The following is a 27,080-nucleotide window of genomic DNA, read 5'->3' on the forward strand; positions in this document are numbered from 1 at the left end:
GCAGTCATTCCCCTGACCAATGGCTCAACAAGCACATTCAGACTCCTTATGAAAAACAGCTCTGCCAGCTGAATGGCTGGAAGCTTATGAGTTTGTTTGCCAGGCTTCTCTGAGTGTATAAACCAGTTGCTGCAGCTCTAAAAATGATGTGACTGGTGCAGTAGTGATTTTCTGCACTGAAGGTGGATGCTGACAGGAGTTATGTACTGCAGATATTTTAGTGAATTCTGAAAGGACTCTGCTGTAATAGAACACTTCCAGATACAGAATTCTGTGGTTCTGATTTCTTCTAATGTGTGATTTCCTTTCCATCATTATCTTCTGTAGAATTACATTTGTGGGAAACCAGTCTATATGACTGTGCTTGCCTTGTAACAAGGAATTGTTTTCCCTTGTTTAATTTAATATGTTTTGGCTCTAGAGCATACCTCAGTTTCCTGCATTTATTTGTTATATGTGTTGGGGCTATGCATGAGGGACACAGAAAGTGCATGTGCCCTGTTCTTCTGAAGATGAGGACTGAACTGAAAATTTATTGTGCCAGGTAGCAACTACTTGGACAGCTGCCTAGCTGGATTTCTTTTGATTCTAAATGCTCTATGTAATTTCTAACACTGCCAAGGGGAAACATACAGGTTTTATTTATTGATCACTCTCTGTTCCGTGAGGGCGTTAAAAATACTGTGCTGGGGTATTAATAGCTTTTCTCTGAAAATAGTAAATGCTTCCTGTAATTGAAGAGTAAGCCTCTCGCTGTCATTCTAGTATAAACATGTAATGAGAAATGCTCACTTAAAAAGATCTTTTGCTCTTGTTCAGTGTTTGTCAGGTTCAACTCCAGCCATGGCTTCCCGGTGGAGGTTGGTTCGGATGCCAGCATCCTGCAGCTGAAGGAGGCAGTTGCCCAGCGACAGGGAGTTCCAGCTGACCAGCTGCAGGTGATTTTTGCAGGGAGGGAGCTCAGCAATGACTTGACACTGCAGGTAAGAATCCCTTGGTAGCTTCTCCCCTGGACGGCTGCCAGCTACACTGCCTCTGCCTCTAATGCTGCCAATCTGATGTTCATGCCTGAGATCTAATAAAATAAATAGTGCCTGGGGATTCCTTGAACTTTACTCCACACTGCTTCATTAATTCTGACCTTCTTAATTATGCATTAAAACAGCAAGCAGGAAGGGTAGGGAAAGAGAGGGAGCACGAGAGAGAGCTGTGTCTAGTGAATAAATGTTTACTGACTACAGAAGCAAGCCATGCACAATTTCTGTATCTGTTCAATTTCTATCTTACTTATTCCATTTGAATCTTAATGAAGAAGGATGTGAATAAATTGCTCTGAATCAGGCTGCACAGTCATCACATTTTATAGAATTTGTAACCCAATTGTGACCCCTGGAGGATAGCTACATGGCTGCTGCTGTGCCTGCACAGGTGTGTGTGATGCTGGAGAAGTGGTTCCAGATCAGAAAGCCCACAGAAGTGTTCTCCAAACCACTGAACTCATAAATGTGTGAAGCTAAAAGAGGAGCAGGAGGGCACAGAAGAGCAGCTATAAGCAGGTATCTGAATTTCAGCTCCTGAAGGTTAGCAAACTGTTCTCTTCAATAAATGCAGAGGGCTGTTCATCTGTAGTGAGCAGCAGGAAGCATTGCAAGATACCTTAAAGTTGCTCTTTGCTACTGCTACCCGTGCAGCTGCAGTTGCTTTATAAATAGCTTTGTTTATCCAGTGTGTACATTTGGCAATTCACTCCAATAGCCAGAGTTTAGCATAAGATCACACATTTAAGATAACTGGGAAACTTGGGGAAACCTACTGGCCTTTCAGCAGAGTGCAAATACTGATTTAATGAAACTGCTATCCTTCTACAGTGGTATCGAAGAGCTCCAGATACAACCTGTAGTAGTGCAGGTGATTGCATAAAAGATCCCTCACAGGCAGAACTATTCAGATTAATCAGTACTCATGTTTCAGACATATTGTTGTGCTCAGAATGGCTGCTAAGCCTGGGTACAGAAAGTCACTACTGTATTGATGACCTATCACTGCTTCTCCTTGAGTATGGTATTTGTTGTTTTGCAAAGGGCTTTAGGGAGTTGGAGCACACAAAGGAAGCTGTAGAAATGTGAATTGCTGTCAGTCTCCAGTGCATCAGCTGTGAGTAGTGTTGATGCATACCTGCAGTGTGCTCAGTATGCTCCACACACATGTGAGAACATATATATGAAAGTGTGAGAATGAAAAACAATCATGTGAATTATAGAAGTTGTAAGTTGCCAGTTGCTAGATTGGGGTGTCTGTGTTGTTCTATCAGAAGCTTCTGAACCAGTTCACTTTTCCTGGCAAGCTGCAGGTGTTGGTATTACTGCCATTTTGTGTCAGCATGTAACACAGATTTTCAGCCCAGTTTGACACTTGCAACCAAGTTTGTTGTCGGCTACAACATGGAGTCTGTTGCCATGGAAATTAGAAATTGCATTACAGGTATACAGACCTCCTGATGATGTAATTTCCTTGGAATGTCATAATTATCATGTCTAGTCAGGACTTCCTGTTTTTTAGTAAACCGGATCTAGATTCATCGCTTTGACTCTTGGTTTCTAAATCAGATGGGAAGTTCAAAAGCTGTTTCAGATGGTACAATTCATGCTTCTGTTTTTAGGTGACTTAAATATTGCAGTGATTAATACCATCAGCATGTATCAACTACACTTTTATTCTTAACATTTGATTGAATGCATTCTAATTTGTTTCTGCTTTTCCTTTTTTTTTTTTTTCTGTCTTTTGATTGTGTATGTATATTTATTTATCGTGGAAATTTGTCAACACAAGAAAAAGAGTTGTGTATTGGAGGTGTTTGGGTTCCTGTGGTAGGCTGTCTGGGTTTTTGGCATAAGAAGCTAATAAAAGCTTGGGTGCTAGTGAAGTACTAACTGCTAGCATTTATGTTGCATCTGTAATTTCAGAATTAACATCATATATGAGCAAATTAACTAACTCTTGTTTTCTAGAGCTATGGATTTGGATGCAAAATAAGAAAAATTCTACTCTAAAGATGATGCTCTAAAGTTATTTCATTTTATAGTAGCATAGAATTTCTGGTAAAACCGTTTTGTCCTTCAGTTTTTGGTAAATTACTTTTGAACTTATTTGCCCAAGGAAGGTACTGTGGAAGAATCTAGAGGTCAGGAAAAAGAACTGATGGTATTACAGATAATGAGATTATAGAGGACATGAGAGAAGTTGCAGTAATTGCAGGAGTATGAGGCAGGGATGTAGGAAATACTTCAGGACAGCAAACTTTATTGGTTTCACAGCTCACAGAACAACCAGATTTGGCTTGACAGCTCCCTTAGAATCTCAGGCAGCCGGTACAAAACATGACTGAGAATGCAAAAGCTGTGTTTGTTTTCCTGTTTGGAGAGAAGGCAAAATCTTTCCTGGTAGCTGAGACTTGTAAAAAATATAAAGCTGGAATGGACAGATGTTAAAGAGAAATTATTATAAGAAAGAAAGTGCTGAGATATTAAATAAGTACTTTGATATCAACAACAAGAGTAAAAAACTTGTAGGAGGGATAGGAGTGAAATATGTGTGGAGACATTTAATTTGGTTCTGCAGATAAGTGTTTTTTGTCCTTGAAAAAAGAAAGGAAGATTAGACATAGATTCCATTGTGCACAGGGGAGATCAGTATCTAAGCTAGTGACTAAGGGACAAGTAGTGAAATTAGAGCCATGGTAAGCAAAGATTGGTAATGACTGGATGAAGAATGAGACCTGCAAATTTGAATCTCATAAGAAGGAATTAGAGCTATAAGCTGATTCCTAAAAGCCTAGCAAATGGTGCCACTTTAAGGGTGCTAAACATTTTGAAGAATGATGAAGAGCTCCCTGCTGATTACAGTTCAGTTTGGAATGAGTAGAAGTAATTAATTAATATAGACCCAAAAATAGGAATTCTTTCAGAAGGTTGTCATGAGTATGGAAGATATGAAAGATCTTCTTGTAGCAATCCTAAGATGGAAAGAACAGAACCATAACAGAGTCACAAACAGAATAAACATATCAGGGACCTTGAAGTGTTCTAACAGGAGGTAACTGCTTACAGTATTGTCATTGCCTCTGAGAATGGCAAAATTAGTTAACAAAGCTTCTGGTAGTAAAGTATGTAATATGTATTGATAAACAATTTTGCTCAGTGCAAGCAATTTGAAATTTACTACTGATAACAGCAGTAGTATTATGTTAGTACAGACTTCTTCTTTCTTGGAGAACTCAGAGTCCCCTTGTGTGAAAGAGCTCTTTGCAAACAGTTTGCAGGAGAGATTCCCTGCCTTGCAGAACTTACAGTCTAAATGAATAAAGCAGACAATGATGTGATGGGAATCAGTAGCTTAGCTTGTCCACAGTCAGTAGCAAAACAGGGATAGAATTAATTCTTGTTTCCCAATTCTGTACCAGTTCTTTTTGACAGTGTTTCCTATATGAGGTAAAGCTAGAAAATACTGTTCTTTGAAACAGAGAAAAACTAAGCATGTGGTAAGTAACAGCAGGGCTTGTTAGCTTTGTGCTAACAGCAGTGCTCCCCTGAGACAGCTTCTGGATCAGCGTTTGCTTGTACTTGACTGCAGCATAGGCTTGATGCTTGGAGCATAGGTTTCGTGTGAATTTGGCTTTGGCTGCATCCATCCATATAGGTGCTTGCCTATGATTAAAAATAATTTATATGTACATTCAAGAAACAAAGAAGCACGACTAGAAGTTATTGTTGAACACTGGTTTGTGAGCTCATAAACATAACTGAAAGTGAGTGAAAAGGAACAGCACAATTGCAGTTGCAACATAGATGATCATCTATGCAAAGGAGGGAAGAGAGAAGTGGTAGGGGAGAAATGGTGCTGGTTTTTAGCAGGAACAGGTACTTGAACAATGGAGTATTGCATTTCATCAAAGAAGGACCTTGTGTACATAAATGTGTGGCAACTTTCTTGCTCTCTAAGCACTGTGCAGTACAACAGAGCTTCCAGCAGTTCTTATATTGCCCTGTTTCATTTTACTGAGGGTTCAAAGAAGAAACCAGGTGACACAGTGCAAAATTTATCCCTCACCAGCAAAAAACCCCCCATGTTTAATTATAAAGTACTGAATGCTAAGATTAGAGGGTCTTTTGGCACAGTTACTGCCTTGTGCTACAATCTACAGTTTTATATATAGGATACCAAATCACTCACGGAAACAACTTTGATATTCAGCAGTTTTGTGGGTTACAGAATACTGTTGAGCCAACATTTTCATACTTAAATGCTGTTTGTAGAGAATTGCCCATAGACATACTGACTGAATCAATCATCATATGTGAAATTCAAAGAGAAAAAAATCATTTTATGTGTGTGCGTGTTTAAATCAGTATTTTTGGTCAATATTTGATTGATCTGTGGGTCTTTTATTTCTTGTAAAGCTGGAAGAGATGTGTACTGTACTTCTTCAAAACAGCAAAAGATAGCTGAATTATACTTAGGTATATTATAGTAACAAGGAAATCTAGAGATGCTACATCTGTGTTGCCAGGTAATGTGGACTTGGCTAAATGAGAGGATGGCAGGACTGCTCACCCTTGGTTCTTTTGACGGCTACAGACTCACCGTGACAACAGAGATGTGTTGAATAAATTTTTCCAAGACTTGTGTTGGGCTTCATGGTGTTACATGCTCACAGTGCATGTGGAAAGTACCACAGAGCCATATTTACTGTGATATTAAGTCAGGGCTAGCTCGGGTCTACAGATTTTCTGTGTTGTTTAAGAGGATACATTGCTCATTAATTGTGCTGGCAGATCAAGAGCTAAATGCATTTATGGAGGAGACCTTCAAGCCCAGAAACACATTTCCATTCTGCTTTTAAATGCACTTGTGTTCTATTATTTTTATTTTGCTAAGTTTTTCCTGGAATTAGAAGACTATGAAAAATATTTAACTACATCTAAATGAGGGGTAAACTATCTTCAAGTAGTTTGATAATTTCAAAAAATTAATGGGCCATTTCTGATAGGAGCTACAGATTCTAATATGACCTTGAAATTTTCTGGGTCCTTCTTGATTCTTCTGATATTTCTTAATGTGTTTTTGTTGGCCTGCTGATGATTGAGGACAAACTGTGGCAGGGTTTTCTTTGCAAACTTTCTTCATTGTGCATTCAGTACAAAAGTGGTTTTAATTTCTAGATTTTTCTAGCTTTTGGTACGTAGATGAATTCTGTGTTGTCTGCTGAGTCTGGTTCATGGGTTCCTGGAATAGGGGTGCTGGTGCCAATGTTCTTATGGGAGTCTTATGGACTCATAATATTTCTGTATGACCTGTGCTGTCTTTTTAGATTAATTTCCAAATTTTTAAATGAGTTTTTTTTCCCCTTTGCTGACAGTTTCAGTAAATTTTGAACCTATTAAATTAATAATTAAATAATTTCTCTTAGGCAGTTAAAATTCCCTGTATTGAGGCCATTAAGTGAATTTTGCAAAATCCATTTTTGAAAGAGCAGTTGCTTTGTGTGGGTCTGATACAGAAACTGCAATACTGTTTGCATGAAATACAGTGCTGATAAGAAACTCCTCTGACAAAGCACTCTAGCTCTTCTCAAGGCATATATAGTGTTTCAGAATGAAATTATCTTGAAAATTGCCCCAATATTAGATGTGCCTTTTGTTTTCCACCTACATACTTGCATAAGGCAGACACTTGTTGAATCTTTTCCCCTTGTCATGAGTATAACCCAGTTCATATGTTTACAATGCTGTCCATTTTATAATTCAGATCCATCTTTAGGTTGCAGGAGAGAAAACGGGTAAGCAAAAACTTTAAAAAAGCTGTAGTTGTTAAAGTGGTGGCAGTGAGTAATAACTTTTATGAGTCTCTAAATCATGACAGTAAAGGAAAGGTCAGCCCACATCTTTCATTCATCACCTTTCTAAATTGCTGTGGTGAAAAAATGTTTAGCATACAGAACATCATTACCAAAAACTGTAGTTGAATAAGCAGAAGGTCAAGGATCATAGGGATATTTCCTACCTTCTTCCTTCCTTTTCCTCAAAGAAAAAACATGGCATTCATTGTTCTACTAGACTACATTTATAAGGAAGTATTGATAGAGACTGTGTACTTTATAATTCATAACTGAAATAGAGCAATAATTTGAAAATATTTGTATTGTCTCAAAAAAGAAGCAAAAATTAGGGTTTCATTAACAGTTTACATAGTGAAATTACTGGATTAAGAAAGGAGAAATTGGGACAGAGTATCTGTGAATTCGTTTTTAACATTGAAAATGCTGTGTCAGGAAAAAATTGTAAAGGAAGAATGGAAGGCACTGGAAATTTTTTTTAAACAGCAGGTAGCATACCAAGCATACCTCCTCACTAGAAAGGTGAGATGTAGTTCCTTGCCATTATTTCTTTGCTTTTTATTTTAATTCTACTTATCTAAATGCAGCTCTGATTCTCTGAAATTTCATCTGTAATACATTTATATTTGTAATTATCAAGGTCACACAGCTATTTAATTACCCAGTCTGGGTTTCCTTATTTTCTTTTTCAAGCTTTTTCACTAATTGTAGTTGAAAATGTGGGAGGGAAACTTAAATGCTTCCTATCTGGTTACAGTTTTCATCACAGATGAACCTCCATACTCTAGGGGGTGCAGAATTATTCCTGTGAGTCATGGCTTTTATGGGTGATGGGAGAAGAAATGAAAAAAACAGAGTTGCATTATGACAGCAAAGACCCCATGAAAGTAAATAAAATTGGTCGTCCTAAAAAAATAACACCAGTACAGGCTTAAAGAGAAAGAAGACGATTATTTTAGGAGTTATTGAAGCAGAAGTATATATGTAATTCCTTATGTATCCTTGGAGCAACACTTATTGCATCTACAATTCCTGGAAGTTTTCTTATGAACTCTAAAAGCCTGTTGAAGAAACGAAAGTAAAGTGTTTAAAAAAAAAATCAGTAATAAGGAATACAGTAGAGCAATGCAATCTTGTCTCCTCATTTAGACTAAATAAAGCAGCAAAAGTACCCGTTCCACAAATGAATTATTTTCCTCATATACTGAGCAGGTTGTTACTCATTTTTATCGGGTAAAACATTGGCTCCTTTGATTTAGTGAAAATTATGCCACTGACTTTCCATGAGCCAGCATTCTCCCTCTCATTTTCTCTTGCTCTCATTTTCCCTCTCACTTATTCTCTCCCTCTTTTTCTCTCTCCCTTTTTCTCTTACAAACACACAAAATCCTTATTGTCCTGGGGAAGCTTCTCAGCTAGTGCAAAATGATATAACTTCCATGCATAGAGGTATGGATGTGATTCCCATTCCCATGGAGTCCAGTTTTCAGTGCTCTTCCTGAATGAATTGATCAGTGTTTTCCTCACTTGTATTGCTGTTCTTACATTAGTTTCCCACAGTTCAAGCCACTTTTCCTGCTTCCATTTCTGCTTTTCCCAGTCAATTCCAGGTCTTTGAAATCCTGTCCCCATCCAACATCTGTTGCCTATTAAACCAGCTTAGGAAACTAATTGTCCTTTCTAATCTTTCCCTTTCCCAGGCTAAGAAATAATGGGGAGAGAATGACAAAACTAAGTTACTTTGCAGATCTACTCTATCTGCAAATGAGTGGAAATTTCCTTCTACCCATGGTTTCTGTCTTTTATAGGGTGAGGTGCTCCTTGTTTTCTGATCTCCTTGTTTTCTGATCTCCTTGTGTGCAACCAAGACATCTGTGTGATAATGTATGAATTACTATCACCTTATTTTAGGTAATTTTGTAAAGTGCATAAGTGTTGGCACATTTTGGTTGATGAGGTTACACTTCTCATAAAGAGACATAAAAAACCCCCAGTTTCTAGTTCTATGGTAGAATTAATACAAAAAAAGGATACCAATAATGAAACATCTTTAAACTGAAAAAACATTTCTAATACAGTTTTTCCCTATTAACTATTTGACATAAAACAGTACGATGGAAGCATATAAAAGTTTTATTGTCATATATTTCGTATGCATGATATACCAGAGCTCTGACTTCATGATTTGTTTCTTATGCAGCTCATCCCAAATTATCCTATAAAATATTTTTACTGTACTACCTTGCCATCTTTAACATAGCAATCTATTCATTTGTATCTTTCATGGTATGCAGCAAATTGTGTGTACAAAACAAGTAAATGTATGCAGGTATGTTTAAGGAAAGAAAATAGTAGCTGCTAACCTCTTTAACCAGTATCATATAACCTTTTTTCCTGCCTTATTTTCATTACCCCAGATGGTAATTTTGGGTCTTTGTTTACTATTTATCTTGCAGCAGTGTGTTTATTACTACAGTTTAAGCACATCTAATTTAAAGTGTCAGAGCTTCAGGAAAGGAAGAAACAATCCAATTTTAAAGTATCTTAATGTTTCCACTGTCAGAATTTTATAGCAAAAATGTCTCAAAGACCATAAATGGCAATAAATAATTTAAAGTGACCAGCTGAATGTATATCATTGGAAACATTAATCTTTATGAAAGTGTCCCTTCTTTATACATAGTGAAAACTGCAGCGCCTTTCTTCTGAATGCACTAAGATGTTTAGCTTTATAATACTGGTGTAATTTTCGTTTCTGGTCCCTAAGTAGTAGTGGAAACTTCTGTTAGTTTTCTAAAAATAATTTTTAAAATGTTTGTGCTATGACAAATAAAGGAAGCAAGGAAATGATGCAGACAACAACACAGCAGAGTATCAAGGGGAAGAAAGGATACATGAAGAAATATATGCCATACTGAGTATCAGAAGTCTAGAAGAATTGTGGGAGTTTCAGATAAAAAGGTTTCAGGTACACCTGAGAGGTTTGACAAAGAAGGTTATGCTTAATTATATGGTATTTACTAAATGTGGTGGAGATTACACGAGCAGCCAAAGAAAAAATTATTATATGGCAGGGCTCATGAAGTATCTGAGGTTGTCCTACCAGGCAGGAAAGCAAGAGATAAGATGAAGGGTGAGATATACAATAGATGACCGGAGAAGCATGGAAACCCAAGGAATTGAATTGCAAAAGTATATGAATTGACAGCAGCCACTGGTAAGCCCATATCTAAAACAAAGCAAAACAAAGCCAAACAGTAAATTTTCAATGTGTTTATATCATTTGCAATGTAAGGCTATTTGTGGAGGATATAAAGTAGTGCATTTAAGGTCTGACACCTAAAATGGTGGAGATGAACATGTTATCACTTAAAAGAGGTGTGATTATATTACAGAAATCAACCTTATGCAGTAGACCCACTTAGTGGGTCATCAGAATCAAGTGATTCTTTAAGCCTATCATTGGATAAGATTAAACACTTTTCCCTTGCAAAATAGTAATATTTTTAAAAATTAAAAAGCCTAGAAATGTATTCAGTACATTTTTAAAGAAATTAAAATAAAAATCTGAACTGAAGAGCAGTAATCCATGCAGGTCTATTGTCTGGGAAGCCAATTTAGGAAATACTCCAGCTCCTTTACCTGACTTGAGCTGTGCAGTGAATGCATTACCTACAACAATAAGTTGAAACAAAATATTAAACTTGCTCAGCATACTCAGTATTTATTATCATTTTTATTGAAGGCAGATACTGGGAATTGTTATCCCATAATCCATCAAGGCAGCTGAAGAATTATGTAGTGCAGAAGTGTGTGCAATTCTAAATACATTACAGGAAACAAAATTTGGGGAGGTTGAACCGGTAGCTGTTGATTTGGTGGGATATATTTTCAACCAGAAATGTTGGCCCTATAAGCACTATTCAGCCAAGTAAGCATTTAGCTTTATTATGCATTAGAGCTGTGAGTTCTGATTTCAGAAGAGTGGAGAAACTGGATGCAGTAGCACATAACAGTGTTAGTACCTACACTGTGTGCCTGCGATGATTTGTGCACTTGCTTTTCAGAGGACCATTCTGTAAATGCCATCCTTTATCACTGCAGAGGTAATAAAAGCAGCATCCCCAGAAGTGTTCATTTCTGATGGAATTCATTGCTGATCTCATCTATTTAAGTGAATGCAAATGAAAGCTCTCTCTCCTGTTTCTCTGAAGGATTGATGCATTTCTGACTTGTGAGCAATGCTCAGTGTCAGTCTCCAGAAACAAATGGAGGAAGATTGACACAGAATGGGTTCCTGCCTCAAGTAGCCACAGGATTTAATCTCCTTGCATCTCTGGGTGTATATGTGTCAGTCATAAAGCAATCTTTGAGTTACTTATCTCCTGACATAATTCAAATCTCTCAGAAATGTTATTTTCCTATTAAAAAGAAGGATTGACTTTGCAAGGCCCCAGTGGGCTATAGAAAATATTGGAAAAATTGCTATCAATAAATAAATGAAATATAGAACTGGAGAAAGAGCTTGTTTTGTTCACATTTATGGAAACTTTCATATGTTCTGTTGTTTCACTGCACTAGAGACATGCTACTTCCATTGTAAGGTAATTTAGTGTGATGTATTGTGTATTTGTACTTAAAACTAAAAATTGAATTTTTCTAGCAGCAGAGAACAGTAACAGCCCTGCAGGATATACACCAGCTCACTAGTTAGGCCACTACCTGCAGTTTTAAAGTTGCACTGTACTGGAGGCTATTAGTCAGCACCATGGTTTCTAGTGCTGCTTACATAAGAGAAGTTGCATTAGAATTTAAAAACAAAAAAGAGCATTTGAGAGAGAAATAGCCTTTCCTAAAGTGAGAGAAGGAAGAGGTTTGCTTTGGAAGCTTGTTTTGCTGTTGCTCACTTTGAAATCTCTTTGTGGTAAGTTTGTTTGGTGCCTTTTGAAATTGTCAGCATGCCAATGCCTTTTTAAAAGATGCATACTGGGGACAGCATGAGAGGTCCTGTTGCTGAAGAATTGTGTGTCACGTCCTGATTTACACTACAGGAGGGAGGCTGAAATATGCTTTTTAATGCCCTCATAACTCAGTAATCCTCATAGTACTGTAACTTCATGTTGTTTTGAAGAAGACTGCTTCTATTTTCTTGAGGAAAATGCTGTTTAAAGACCACATGGTTTATTTGGCTATGTTAGGCTGGAAGCTTCCTGCAAGAATCAGAAAAAGTTTGTGACATTCACTTATATTTCTGATGGAAAAGTATTTCTACTAATTTTTTTTTTACCAGTTTTCATTGTATTAGTAATTTATATCCATGTGATTTGATTTTACTGGAGTACATTATTAATTTGCAGCCTCTTATTCTGGAATGTGGACTGCTGACTTTGAGCTGAAAGAGGTGCTACAACCTGCTGCCCAAGTGACTTACAGGGTGATCTCCCAATATTGCTGCTTTTGAATTTAAATCTACTCTTATGTAGACCATGTGAGAGGTTCTTTGTTGTTCTGTCTTGTGTAGTCAAGGTGCACTGACAGTATAAGAAGTAGTACTCTTTCTGCACACCCTGCTTCATTCACTTCTTATTAAAACTGTTTGTTTGTTTTTGTTGTTTTCAATTGCATTTTCTGTAGTCATTTCCTCCTGTGCAGAGTTCAGGTTGATGATCTGAGCTCTCACAGACCAGCTTTTTGCAAACTTCCTATCCTAGGGCTGAAAGTGTATGTATCAAACTTGCATTCTTTTTTATCAAACTTCCACTTAAGCTTCTGGGCTTTGATGGTTTTGTTAGTTCTATGCTTTTCATCCTCTTCAATTTATTTGCTTTTATGTAGGAAAGGTCAAATGCTGCACATGAACCAATGTTTGCATTTTGAACTGTTTGCAGAAGAACCAGGGTGCTATGTTCTTCCCTCCTGCCTAGAGCAGTCTTCCTTTGCAGTTCACAGGGAAGATGTGCATTTTGTTATGCAGTGTGTGTGGCTGGATAATACATAAAGCTTGCTCCCAGTTAATTTTCAGCTGTTAGTTTGGAAACAAAACTGGAAAGCAAAGGCATATGTTAATGATGATCACATACATTAGGATGCCCATAAGGTCACTCCAACTTGGTGGAGTTGGACTAGATTCCCAGCGGTTCCTTCCAACCCTAACAATTCTGTGATTGCTTGAAATTGGTTTAAAAAAACCAACCAAACACAGACTTTTTCTTGCCATTGCAAAAAAAATTAAAAAAAACCCCAAACCCTGTCTTTGTTACTTTTAGAATTCAAAGTTGCATTTGGACCATCACAGTTTGTAACTGATTCTACTTAACTCCATTCTGTATTTCCTGTCTGCCCTAACCCATGAACCCAGAAGATTTTCACAGAGGAATAACCATGGGTTTGTTACTGGTACAGTAAGAAAACTCTCTGAATAGATCTTACACAAAGAGATGCAGAAACATACAGTGACATAGTCTTGTATGATAGTGATTTCATTGCAACTACAAATTGGTTTTGGTTTCATATAACTTAAAGGTGGTAGCCCTTTATATTTTCCTTTGGAAGATGCCATGCTTTCAGAATTATGTATATGTGTGTCCAGACAGTATATATAGTTTTATGAGCTTTTTAGTGTGTAGTTCATTTGTGGTTTAGGTTTTAGGAAAATGTGTCAAATTTCATAATCATAAGCAGGTTCTATGTCCTATATAGCATGCATATGTTGAATGTACAGTGTGTGTGTGTGTATATATATATGTAAGACTTTCTAGTTTTTCTAGTTCCCAATACAAAGTTAGCCCCCAGGCCACTGTTTCGTTTGCCCTGTTATAGGTATTTGGAAGATTTAGGAGGGAACTTTTATTGCAAGTATTAATATATTGATATTTACTGGTATTTTTATTCATAATAAGTATATATCTTAACTGCATTCCTTATATATTATTCAGATTTTGAATAATTTGGAGATCTGCATCAGGGTTGATAAAATGCTTTCCAAAATGGTTAAACATGTGGTTCAAGTAGGACATTTCCTATTATTATCAGTTATAAAATATTCTGGTTTTATTTTAAGGCTTTTTATATATTACAGGTTCTGATAATATCAAGACTGGTTGTTTCAATTTCGTTTCACGTGTCAGAAACTAATGGTGTTCAAATTCTAGATGAACAGAAAAAACCCAAAGCCATTAGGTAGGAGTTGCATTGCTTTAGATTGGGAGCAATCATTTCCCCATCCTTTCATTTTATGCTGGTTTTCAATTGCTAACAGTTTTCAAGAAAAGCAGACATGGAATCAAGCTGTAGAATATAATACCCTGGCTTTTTCTAGGGTTTGCCACATAACTGAATACCAAATGAACACAATCTCTGTAATTTCCAGGCATAAGTAACATGGAATTAATCTGGGAACAGCTATATTTGCTCAAATATTTCTCTGAAATATGATTTTAACAGAAAAGAGCAATTGTTCAAAATAAGTGTATCCAGACTGAGAATTATTTAGGAATATCTGGAATCGGAAGTGCTTAACACCTGAGACGTCAGCTCATGCTTATGTCATACCAAAACTGCAGCAGAAAGTCATCACATCAGAGTGGCATTTCCTTTCTGTGCACTGGGAAGCCTCGGAACCTGTAAGAGATACATCTAATGGAGATAATTGCTGCCAGATGTGCAGAGAGAGAAGAAACCTCAAAGCATACCCTGATTTATCCCTTTTTTTTTTTTTTTTTTGATAGAGTGGTTGTCCTTGCAATGTGAGGTGATAGCTGACAGTAGTATATTTTCCCTCCTAACTATAACCACAAAATTAAAAATTTAGTTTAATGAATTTGAAATAGCTTTAAATAGAATTGAGCTGGCAAAAATTTGTGCTTGTTTAGCTTGAAAGATCCTTTTTTCCCCAAATAAGACTCCAATTAATTGACCATTTCTAAATGTAAAAAGTATCATTTTAACCAATTTCAGGGTATTTCAGGCTAATACTATTTTAGCATGTTTTACTACAAATTTCTTATGCAAAAGAACCAAGATTTGGTAAATGCTAGGAAAAGACTAGTACAGGAAATAGTGAAATTTATGAAACATAAATGAGATTGGTATGCCTCTGTTACCAACAAACAAGTATATAAGTTTTTGCTGAACGTTTGTTGTTTGCTAACTCTTTCCTGAACTAATGAACATCAGCTAAATTGCTGGTCTCAGTCACTCGTTTTGTAATCCAAACACCCTCCACATAAAGACACTCTTCAGTTGCTCATACTTTCTGTCCTCATTTTCAGCATGTGATGTATTACTTTTCACTTAGTTACTAGTTCATTGAACTTATTAATTTCAAACAAATGTTGTCTCACCTTCATCTTGGCAGAATACCTACATAATTGACACTATTCATTTTACTTCTGCCTATGTTGAGTGTTGGGTGACTTTTTTAGCTCACTTCATTGATAAGAGGAAATATGAAGAACATACAGATTTTTAGGAAGCCTTTGAAGAGGCTATTAAATCATCAGGATAACTGCAAGAGCTACTGTAATACTATGTTCTGTGACAATATATATACAATAGGTTTTATCTGGATGTTATTTTTTCAGATAAAGGAGTGTCATTCCTTGTGACAACTTTGCTATTTTTATTCGGGTTAGGTAACAGGAACCTTCATGTCAAGATATTGAAGTGTCTTTTTGGAAACAGCTGAAAAGTCCTGCTTATTCTTTCTGAAAATATTTGGGTTTTTTTATAAATATCTCACAGTCACTGAACACATCTGGCATTTTCTCCATTGGGTATTTCTCTCCAGAAATAAAAAATGTCGTATTTTTAAAATCCTGCTGCCATACTTGGGCTGTTGAGTATATCAGGAAAAGAAATATATACTTGGATATTAATTTATATTTGGATGTGATTTAAAGTCTATAGAGTTTAATAGGTAGCACACCTAATACTGCCACATGCTATGTGGATAGTCTTCTTCCAGTATAAGGAAGTGTTGTTTTGTTTGCTTGTGTCACTTTTGAGATGGTTGAAGCATAACACTTAGAAGCTTAATTAAAAAAAAACCCAACATGTGGGAACTTGACTCCTTATTAGCATATTTGGTAGAATTTTTCTTCTGAGTAGATAGACTCTTAGACAATATTATCAAAATACGAATCTTAGAGCAAGCTACTAGAGCTCAGGATCTGGGGGAAAGACCAAACTAAGCCTTGAATTGAAAGTGATGTGGAAGATGGAAGATAACTGAAATTCATGCTTCTTCCCGTGATCCCATTCAGACCCTTTTTCTTTGTTAAATCTAGGGGAAAAAAAGGAAAAAAAAAAAAAAAAGAAATCCAATGCTGCAACATTTCTTGAGAGGGTCATGGTAGCTATCTGCTTACTTCAGACACTTCTGGGGCATATAGTGATCGCTCTTAAAACTTTCCCTCTGCTAATTACAGATAAATAAAGTATTTTATTTTTATATTCATTCATGGAAAGCATTGTCTTTAAAGTCTAACTTCCTAAGTAACTTCCCTTCAGAGCTTGTTCCCTTTTCAATCAATAGAAGAAAGACAGCAATCAAAAATGAAAATATTCTTCAGGCTTCAATCCCAGGCCCAGCAAGACAAAACATGAGTTAAAATTTTAGTAAGATAACAAGTGCTCTTGTTTGTTTAAGTAGGTAAGTAAATGCAAGAGTTAAATATAGATTAAGATGATTTTACTGTGACTATACTGGAGACTCTTTGACCCACTTCAGTAGAGTTTGCTCTTAAAAATTCCTGCACTGAGCTCTGGTCTCTGAAGCTCATGTTGCCTCTTTTCTGGGGGCCCTCATTCCCCAGGCTTGCCTTGGCAGATGGTTTCATTCTCTCCTGTCTCTCTGCCCCGTTCAACCTGGTCAATCAACACTTCTGTTCTTATGCCCTCACTGTTCTGGTCCCTGCAGTTTGTAGATTTCTGCCAAATATTTTACCAGTTTGTCACAGGGAATGTGTTGATATTATGTAATTATGAAATTGCTTACTTTTTTTGATTCAGCATAAACTGTCCCTCATTAGACAATCATTAGAAAGTGCACATAATATTTTCATTTCACTGCTAAATGTCTTTCTGTAACAGTGTTGGTTATTGTTTGTATGACATAATGTTGTTATTTAGTCTGTGATTTCTAATAGCAGGCATTAACACTGATTAGTATCAATTATTTCTTTGTTATTAGCAAATGTCAGGGAATAGAGATGTGTTCCTTAGTGTTTCCCAGTAAAACACATTCTAATGCATGCAAAAATGCTATTATACAAAGCATTTACAATTTCCAAGAACATTTTAAGCAAAACATCTTTTGATGATATATCTGGTTTTTTTCATAATGAGTTTCAGTACCACACAAGATTCTGGCGTTACCCATGGAACTCTCCAGTTCAGAAGACACGCATTATTACTCAGGTTGGCACACACTTAGGTGTCTTGCTGATTTCAAGGACTAGCATTCCTTGTTTACAGTATGACTCCGATATGCAGTGGATGTCACTTGGCATCTTCACATGTTGAGAGCATAGAGCAGCATCCTGCTTTTTCCAGAACAGTTAGGACTCTCTCGATGAACAAACAGCTTAATGATGTCTACAGCTACCAGCTGAGTATCCATGTTAGGTGAGAGGAGAAAGGCAACTGTGTCCTGTACCCAAGATACTACAGTTATGAGCTCCAGGAATGCTGCCAATGGATAAACTTCAGCTTCAGAAACAGCAGATGAAGAATCAGCCACTGGAAAATTGCCAGCCTACTTTCCAGACTATTTCAGTTTGAATTATCCTGTGTTTTGAGTTTGTGCTGAGCACAGAGTTGATAATATAGAGATGGTTTTGGTATTGCTGAGCAGGGCTTGCACAGAGCCAAGGCCTTTTCTGCTTTTCCTACAGCCACACTGCTGAGGGAGTTGGGGGTGCATGGTAGGGTGGGAGGAGACACAGCCAGGACAGGTGACCCAAACTGACCAAAGGGATCATGCTCAGCATATAAAGTGGGGAGAAGGAGAAAAGGAGGGACATTTGGAGTGTTGGCATTTGTCTTCCAAGTAGCCATTGCATGTGATGAGGCCCTGTTCTCCTGGAACACCTGCCTGTCCATGGGAAGCAGTAACTTAATGCCATGTTTTGCTTTGCTTGTGTGTGCGTGTCTTTTGCTTATTAAAGTGCCCTCATCTCAACACATGAGTTTTCCAGCTTTTACCCTTCTGATTCTTTCCCTGATCCTGCTGGTGGGGGAGTGAGTGAGCTGCTGTGTGGGGCTTGGCTGCTGGCTTGTTAAACATGACACTATTCAGCCCATTGATGAGCCTGCAATGAATGCTTTTTGTTATTATGAGACAAGGATTTGATTTTTCTTCTTGTCTTGTTCCCTGAAGGAGTAGGTCCCTGGAAGTCTGCACAAAGAATAAAAGAAAAACGCTTTTCCTCACTCCCCATTGATTCTGTGTCCTCTTAGGAAGCCACATTGATGAATTTTTAGAAATGGAATTCCATATCCACCATACTGAAGGAAGAAAGTTTTAAACAAATGAACTTTTAGGGATCAACTCTTGAACTCTTATCAAAAATGGCAATCATTGAAATACATAGCCCTCAATTATGGTTATTCTGCCCCTCTTTCTTTCATCTGTCAGCTATCCCATTCCCTGTCTCTTTCCAAGAATCTTTCTCATGAGAGCCTGCTTCACTGGCAGGTCTTAGTATGAGTATCTCCTACAAATAGGCTACACAACAGAACAACTACTGCTGAGAGAAAGAAAGGTGATTAGAGCTCCATTAAAAAAATGAGAGTCATTTTTTGGAAGTTTGGAATTTTCCAGATGGTGGCCCTGTGCATTAGTAGGACCCCTGCCTGAAGGAGATTGGTTTGTGCTCTGAACCTGCAAAAGCCTTGCTTCTGAAACAGACAGCAGATACATCGTATCAATTTAATGTATGCTAAAGATGTGGAAATTGTTGGACTGTTCTTGGACCACTCTGTCAAAGTGGAGAGTTTGAGATTTTTAAATTAGTATATATTTAGTTTTGTTCTTCAGCCTGAGTTATTTTGAACTTTCTGGTCATTAATGGCAGGCTGGGATGTCAGTCATTTTCAAGGACTCATGTCTGCCACTTTACCTTGACACCAACAGGAAGAGTCAGTTTACTCTTTTAGCTTTCCTGTTAAATACATTTTTACTTCCCTAGAGATTTTGATAAACCTGTTTCTCAGGTGCCTTCTTTGTTAGTGCTCTATTCGGTGTAAAGAAAGATGCTTTTTGAGTGCTTATGCTATTGCGAGCTGAGAAAGACAGTCTTGGTATCTAGATCCTTGTCTCTTTATGTTAAAAGGCTGAAAGTCCACCTTCTTCACTGAGCCTCTACTTCCATTCTTCAAGCGTGGGAGCTGGAGGGCTTTAGGGATTAGACTACTCTTGCAGTCCCCAGTCAGGAAAGGTGTGATTAACAGTAGTGATGTTTCCAGTAGGCAGATCCAGATTTTCAGTGTAGTGTGTGTCCATCAGGCTCCCTCTTTCATACAGCTTTGCTATTCTGCGTTGCTTACCATGGTTACAGTTTCTCCACCACTTCTCACAAAGTGTATTACCAGCTCTATCTAGATACCTTGTATACATGGAGGATTCATTATTTTTTAACACTAAGATCCATAAAGGATTTGTTTGGAGGCTTCTCTTCTGTGCATTTCTTCCCTGCCCTGGTAATAAAAGACCCAGTTCTGCTGTGGCACATTAATCTAGTCCTTACATTGTTAATGTACCAGCTGTTTGAATCTATGGTCATGGCCTCCAGCAGGATGGGAAAAGAAAGCCTTTGCTCCTAGGTGATCTTTCAAATACTTCCCACCCTGCTGCCTTCCCTGTTTTGGTTTTCAGCACAGGGTCTCTATTACAGTCTCCTTTAGAGCCCCAGTGTTATTTGAATTTCAGTTACGTTTGGAAATTAACTGCCAGTTTATTTGTTTTCCTAAGCTGTATGTTTGCAGATCTGAGATGTCCCCCTGTATTTAAGGTACCAGAAAAGCTCTCTTTTCATTCATTGACAGAAGAATCCCTTCTGGGAGACTTATGTTCACATCTCTAATTCAAGAAGTACTTTCACCATGGGTGATAGTTTCCTGTCTAAGTGTTTAAAAAATAGTTGTAAAGCTAAAAAGATTGTTCTGTTTGTGGCTACTGTGCCACTTTGTGTGGTGTTTAAGCAGAAGAGGGATTATTTTTTCAGAGAAACATTTTCCCTAGAGCTGCAGAGCTGGTACTGGGATCTTTACACTCAGGGAAGTCTAAAGCAAAGAAAGGTTGCAGCATAACCTGTCCTTTTATTTCAGTGAAAACTGAACATAGTTTAGACCCAGCAAGGTTTAAAGAAAGGTTTAACCAGGAAGGTTAAAGGAAAATACGTACAGAGTAAACAAAAATGAATGCCAAAAAAAAAAAAAAAGAGAGAGAGAGAAAAGGAAAAAAGATATACACACACAAAATATAAGTGATAAACCAACCTTCCTTTGTTCTTTTTCTCAGTCCAGAAAAAAGTGTGACCCTAACCCACTGCACCTTACAGGTAACCCAATTATTTTTGTGTTTGAATTTCACATTTAACTAAGTGGGGTTTTGTTGTCTGTGGTGGATTTCTTTAAGAGAGGAGAGCTTAAAATTATGCAGTCTGCTGTTTTGGAGTGGTTTTTCATTCAAATGAGCAGCATCAAAGTAGTTCATATTCTAAATTATGTTTTATTATTAATATGACTTGAATCATTTCAGCATTTGAAGTAAATCAGTTGTGATTTCCAGGGAAAGAATGAACAGGTCAAAAGGACTCTCTACTGTTGGAAAAAAAAAGTATCAATGGAATTTGAGCAGCTTCAGAGGGAACCCATCTCTACCAGATAAAAAAAATCTCAAAACAATCCTAAATATTTATTCTTTGCAGGTCATCTCTGTAGCAGAAGAAAAGGAAGTGAGATTTTTTTTTTTCATGTGAGAAGCATCTACTCATACAGCTATGAAGTGTGAAATCTTAGAGTAGTTCAGGAGAAAAAAAAAAGGTTTGATTATGCAGAACTCTTATTTTCAACAATAAGATATTTTGATATATGTGCTGGCTTGATGAAAGCTGCTCAGTTGAGAACTGGTTTTCAGTTATGAAAACAAAATTAGATTGTTTCTTTATTTACAGTGCTATAAATGCATACACCTTATAAAAAGAAAATCCAGCTATGCTCTCTTACTCTCCCAAAACTGAATTTTATACGTTAAATCCTTGACTCCACTCCGGATGGATTAGTTTTGATACATCCTTTTACTGGTAAATGTAAAATACTTATTTTTATTGTACTGTAGCATGAAAAAAATCATCAATTGGAGTGAATTTTTAGTGATACTGTGAAGTAGACAGTGCAATCGACTTAGTAGAACAGAAACAATTAAGTATACGTTTGACAACAGTGAAGCTTTTAGATAGCAAGAAATTCCTGTAGCAAGTGTATTCCTGGGTTCACTTGTGAACTGCTAGGGTGCTGCAAGTGGATCTGCAAGAACAGGGAGCTAAATTTTAAGGTTCCGTGTGAGGCTGGTCTCATGAGAGCCAAGTACATGTTCAGACCTTTTCAAGAATATTTGCAAGACTTTACAGATCTTTTCAGTCAGCTGAAAACATGTTAAATGAAATTTTAAGGTTGTTTTCTTTTTAAGTGCAGATTGCTTTTGAACTGTGGCTTTAACTCCTGTCTCCAAGTTTATATATTACAGCTTCTTTTTCTTACCTTTCCTTGTACCTCTGGTGCTTCTTACTGTAGCCTTTTTCTGTGAACAGATATTTGATACTGAGTCACATTTTGTGTATAAATGTTTGTTGCATTGTCAGATGTAGGGTCCTAAATCACTTGTCCATACATGGAACTCTGAAAGAAAACATTTTCTGTATTTGATCCTTGTCGGAAGTGGTTTCTGGCTGGCCTGTTACAGGAAGGGCTTTTTAAGCACAAAAATGAACCTTGCATCTAAATTGAGGCAATAAGGCAATGATGAAATCTTTTGCTCTCTGAAGCAATAGTTGTTGGCCTCCCTTATACCACGGCCTATGCAAGATTGAGGGAGATCATGAAGTGTTGGTTTCTAATGTTCATCTAGAGGGGGTTTTTTTGATTCATCTGTTTCAGACTGTTAGTGCTTTTAGAAGAGTCCTCTACAGTTTGTAAATTCCTATAAATCAAACTAAGACTGCTATTGAAAAACTGAATTATTATCTTAGGAAAGAGGTTTAGAAGTAGCTTTTCGAAACACATGTGAATTATTTTTATTTTATTTCTTTAGAACATAGTTTTTCCTTTGTATTTTTTTTAATTACTGTTGGCATTTATTACTCCAGTGAATTACATTGGGCCTGAAAGGAAGGAAAGTATTTTGTGCTCTAGCTAGAGGTAGAAAATTACAAGAGCCTCAGAAATCACTGTTCCTGATAACTGGCTTCACGTGCTGTTCTCTGTGTGAAGACACCAAAGGCAGATCCATTCCAGAACTGTAAATCTCATAGAAAGCATTACAGTTCACAAGAATCACACCACCTGATCCTTCCAAATGAAGATGTTTCTGTAAAATGTGTGCAATACGGTTGCAAGAGGTTCCTTACTCTTGCCTTACTAGAGCTCTTTTCAGCCTCAAGCTGCATTAGCTTTGGCTTTTGCCTCCTGTGCTTCACCAATAACTTACATGTCCAAGCGCTGATAAAAATGATCCTTGTCAGGCTGTGTGCAGGACGTGTTTCAGGAATGTCCAGCCAGAACCCTGCCCCTACTACAGACAAGGCAATGATGCCCGTAGCCGCTTCTGGCTCAATCGTGTAAGCTTGGAAGCAGACACACTAAATCAAATGGTGAATGCTCTGCACATTTGTTTTGGGCTTTTAATGTGTAGCAATCTTCAGCTGAAACATCTGCTATAATGAACTTGACATTTGCACTAATGACAGCATCAGTTTACTTAATGTCCTGCATTAAATTTGCTTCCCAAAAGAGTGATCCTTTTTCAAAGTGGAGTGTGAATTTGCTACTTGTGTTTTAGAAATAGTGAAAGAACCGGCCTTTAACTGTGCGGCTGATAGCTGGTGTTGAGGCTGGACACTGGGAAATGGGAAGGGAAGCAGCAGGGCTGGCTGAGGAGGAATATTCCAGATTTGGTGCTGACAAGGCAAATTTATGAATCCAGGGAGCAGCAGTGTGTGGAAGCAATTAATGAAGGCTGAATCCAGTCTCCAGTGCTTCAGATAGATTTTTTGTTTTGTTTAGTTTTTTGTTTTTTTGGTTTTTTGTTGAGGTTTAGAAGATGGGACAACTTATTTTAAAAAATAAGTAGGATGACTGTGACATAAGGCTTTCCATATAATTTCATTCTATTTCTAGTAAAAAGCCAGCTATTTGTTTAGAAATTTGTGCTGGCTTTGTAGAGACTGTTAGAAAACTTCAGTCAGAGCAGCTAGCCAGAAAGAAGAGAAATAAGCAGTTCACTGTTATAAGAAACAAAGAACTGATATAATCACATGATATAATCATGTGATTGTATCTTTATCTACCTACTTGATGAGTATTTTTTCTTAATCAAGTTTTTTGTTTGTAGCTGAACCTGTGAGATTAAAAGTATCCACTGCAAGAGAAAAAAAGAAAAAGATATCTTGTTTACTGAGTTTTGTTCTCTGTCTGAAGGGAAATGTTTGGATTCAGCACTCTGTATTACAACAGAACAGTGATGATTTGTTTTCCAAATGAGAGCCTTTTTATTTAGATTTTCATGATTTTTTTATACAGTAGTGCAGTTACTAACAACATGATGCATTATAGCAAGAAGTGATGAGACTAAAGGAACTACCCCTTTGATTGGACATAAGTTATATGGCTTTGAATTTGGAGGAGATTTGTAAATTGGAGAAAACATTGGACTCATTTCTGTGCATAAACAAGCAAATATTGTGTTAAAACTCATTTGATCTGAAATAAAAAATTTAGCCTGGATTGTTTTAGTCATAACTGATTTTTGCTAATAAAAGCATGAAAATGTGAACTAAATATAGCCTCAATTTTCCAGATGACTGACTATGCCATAGGGCTGGAGCTTTTGACATTAATGCATCTCTTGGGTCAGTTTCTGGTTCTTTTTCAGTTACATCTTTTATGTGCAGACATTTTTGTAAAACTAATACGAGTAAAACCCCAGTGCATCTTAGAAAAACATCCACTCTCTTTTTACACAAGGACAGATGTTTTCCCTATTCAGATGATGCTAAACTTGAAGAATAATCAGCACATTTTGGTGTGTAGCACTTTTCTGTTTTGGTGTTCATTATCTTTCTTATACTGCAGTTTCTGCAGATTATCTTGGAAGGTTTAAGGTCACAAGTAATAATGTTGTAGGTTTGTGAAATGTTTTGAAATATCTAAATTATGATGATGACTTTGTGTTTGCAAAGTATGTTCAACCATGTAGATATTAACACCTCCTGCTATATTTATTAATTGCTAAAGTGTTGGTCATATATAACTAATTCATCCCCTTCTTGCTGCATTATTCCCTCAAATCTGTGTGTGTTTATATAATTCAAATTTTATTCAGTTTTGTGTCAAAAGAATAGAACTTTTGTTGCAAACTCAAGCACCTGCAGATTGAAAATGGCATTTTTATGGCTGTTAGTACAATGTTAGTTCATCTCCTTTCTGCATTCAGCTGGTATGCTGACTGATGTCCTGTGGAAAAAACAGTATCCAATGGGGTAATTAAAATTATACCACAATGTGTAGATACGCATGCAACAAAGAGAGAATTAAATTTACGGAGGCAACTGGATAAGTCTGGCATTTCCCAGTCTCAAGTGCTTGACTTTGCAACTTAAGTGTGCTTATGTAGTATGCTATTGCAGACAGTTCCTAATTTCCTTTAAGAGACTAAAGGAAGCTGTGACAGACTGGACTACTGAAAGCCTCTTGCCTGACAGTGTCACTCAGGATGTTGGAGACTTGAATTCTTAAACTAAACAGCTGCTCCCCCACAAGCTGCCATGTATTAGTTTGCTGTTAATGCCGAAGGGGGAGAGAGTCTATTGATACAGATTTCTTATTGACTAACCAGACTCTAGTCTAGTTTCCAGAGGTATGGATTTCTGTGTGTTGGAGGGCTGGAGTAAGTGCTGAATTATCATGAGCTGAAAATGGGATCATCTAACTGGCAGGCTTAATTAGGTTGTATCTTTACTTACATAATACGTGGTAGGAATATTTTTAATGCAGAAACCAACAAATGCAAAACACAGAGAAATCAAATTCTGTCCATCATTATAAAGGGAACTTAAAGATAGTTTTAGGCACAAAATGAACACACTGTACCCAGCTGAAGGACTATGTAAAGAATGCATAGTGACACTGGGATTTGGATGCATAAGTCAGTTCTTGCCAAAATTCATTTGAGTTTCGTGTCTCCTCTGAAATTTGGAACCTAATCTGAAAAACTTGTTCACTACTTGCATACTATGAATTTAATGATTTTTTTTTCATAAGCTTCATCATGTCAAGAAGGGTCAATTGCTGGTTTATAAGTTAAGGAAAGTAATAAAGGAAAAGATTTCTGTCTGCATAATAAAGAAGTCAGTAGTGTTTCTGTTGCTTGGTCATTTGGTATTATTGTGGTTACTTTTTTCTGAAGTCTAAAATAATACATTAAGTTAAAGGCATGAGAAATTGTGTCACTGAGGGAAAGTATGAGTTCTGTATCAGTATTAACAGTCCATACATTTACATTCACATGAAAAATTGAGACATTTATTTCTTTCTTAGAGGAAAACAGAAACATGTTTGTTTCATGAACACCAGAGAAACATATTGGAGTTGTTGCATGATCCAGATATCTAAGGAGGCTGATTGGCAATGGTTAAAAAATATTTTAGAATGAGTATCTCAGTTGTAATTTTCCCTTACAAATCCTCATACTGCCTTCACCTGGTCCCATATTTTCTTCTGAATTGTCTTTTTAAATTCTGTTCTCATTTTGTGGGATTTTTTAGCCCATAACTAACCCACAGAATAATGGGTCAATAGAGATGCACTGAGGCTTGCTCTGCTTTTAGGAAGTTGCAGGGACAGCTGTGTAGGTTAAGAAGTGGATAAAAGTACAAGTGATTAAGTAGTGCTGGTAAAGTCTTGATGCAGACATGGGTCTTGGGATAGAAGAGAAAACCTTTCTTTTATCGGTATTTCATTCAGAGAATTGTTTCAATGCTGTATCATTAGGAGTATTTTCACCAGCATAAGACACTCCTGGATATTTATTGTGATGCTGTAAAGAATTATTTATCAATGTTGACAAACACAAAATTGTCTCTTCCATATACTTGAGGTCTGAACAACAGACTTGACAGAAACTCCAAACATTCAAGAGCAAACCTGAGAAAACTGTCCTCTTTTTACTGTCTGCATGCAAACCTATCATTAAACAGTCTTTCATCCAGCTGGGATGCACTATTTCCAATGTGGGCTTCTCCAAAGTTACTTTTGTTTAAATGTGCCAGAATATTTTCTTGTTTCCTTTTTCTCTTGGTAATTCAAAGTAGGGTAGATTTTGCAGGTAATATTAAGTGTGAGAGGATTCAAAGGAGGTCCTGAATCTGAATCTTCCTTTATACTTGACTGGGCTGTGGAAAGGATCATGAACTGGTACATTAAAACTTCAGGTATTGATCGTGAAGTGCCCTAGCACAGCACAGAGGCAGTTGGCTGGGACCCACACCCAAGCACAGGCTCTGATTCAGGGGGTGATGTGAGAACCTGGGCTTCCAGGATGGACTGTGGATGATCTCACACCAGAAATGTCATTCTTGGCTGAAGAAACCTTTCCCTACAAAGAAATACTTGAAACTAGTATGCTTCTACAGTTAATTTAACAAATTATCATCCTCTGATGAAATGCATAGCGAAAAATGCCTGGGAAGCCCTGTGGAGACCCTGTTTTCTTGTTTGGCAGACAACAAGTATTACCTTCTAATTTTGCAACTTACATTGTCCTGTATGTATTCTTGAACCAGCCTAGCATTTAATGAAGCTGGATGATATTATTTACTTTAGGTTTAGATATATATATTAATAAAAGACAATAGATCTTGCCTTTCATTCCATCTTTGAAAAAATAGTAATTAATTTACAGCAGCATCAG

The 27,080-nt window shown here is 37.0% G+C and overlaps 1 protein-coding gene across 2 annotated transcripts in view; it reads left to right on the forward strand.

Moving 5' to 3' along the window:
- PRKN (parkin RBR E3 ubiquitin protein ligase) overlaps positions 1-27,080 on the forward strand; it is a 696,970-nt gene that overhangs the window by 129,889 nt on the left and 540,001 nt on the right. For both annotated transcript variants that reach the window (XM_048296680.1, XM_048296679.1), the window contains exon 2: positions 820-983. In XM_048296680.1, the coding sequence (XP_048152637.1) occupies positions 820-983 (164 nt within the window). The remainder of the gene's footprint in view (positions 1-819; positions 984-27,080) is intronic.

Source organism: Corvus hawaiiensis, chromosome 3, assembly GCF_020740725.1.
Source record: "Corvus hawaiiensis isolate bCorHaw1 chromosome 3, bCorHaw1.pri.cur, whole genome shotgun sequence".
In the NCBI taxonomy this organism is placed as follows: Eukaryota; Metazoa; Chordata; class Aves; order Passeriformes; family Corvidae; genus Corvus; species Corvus hawaiiensis.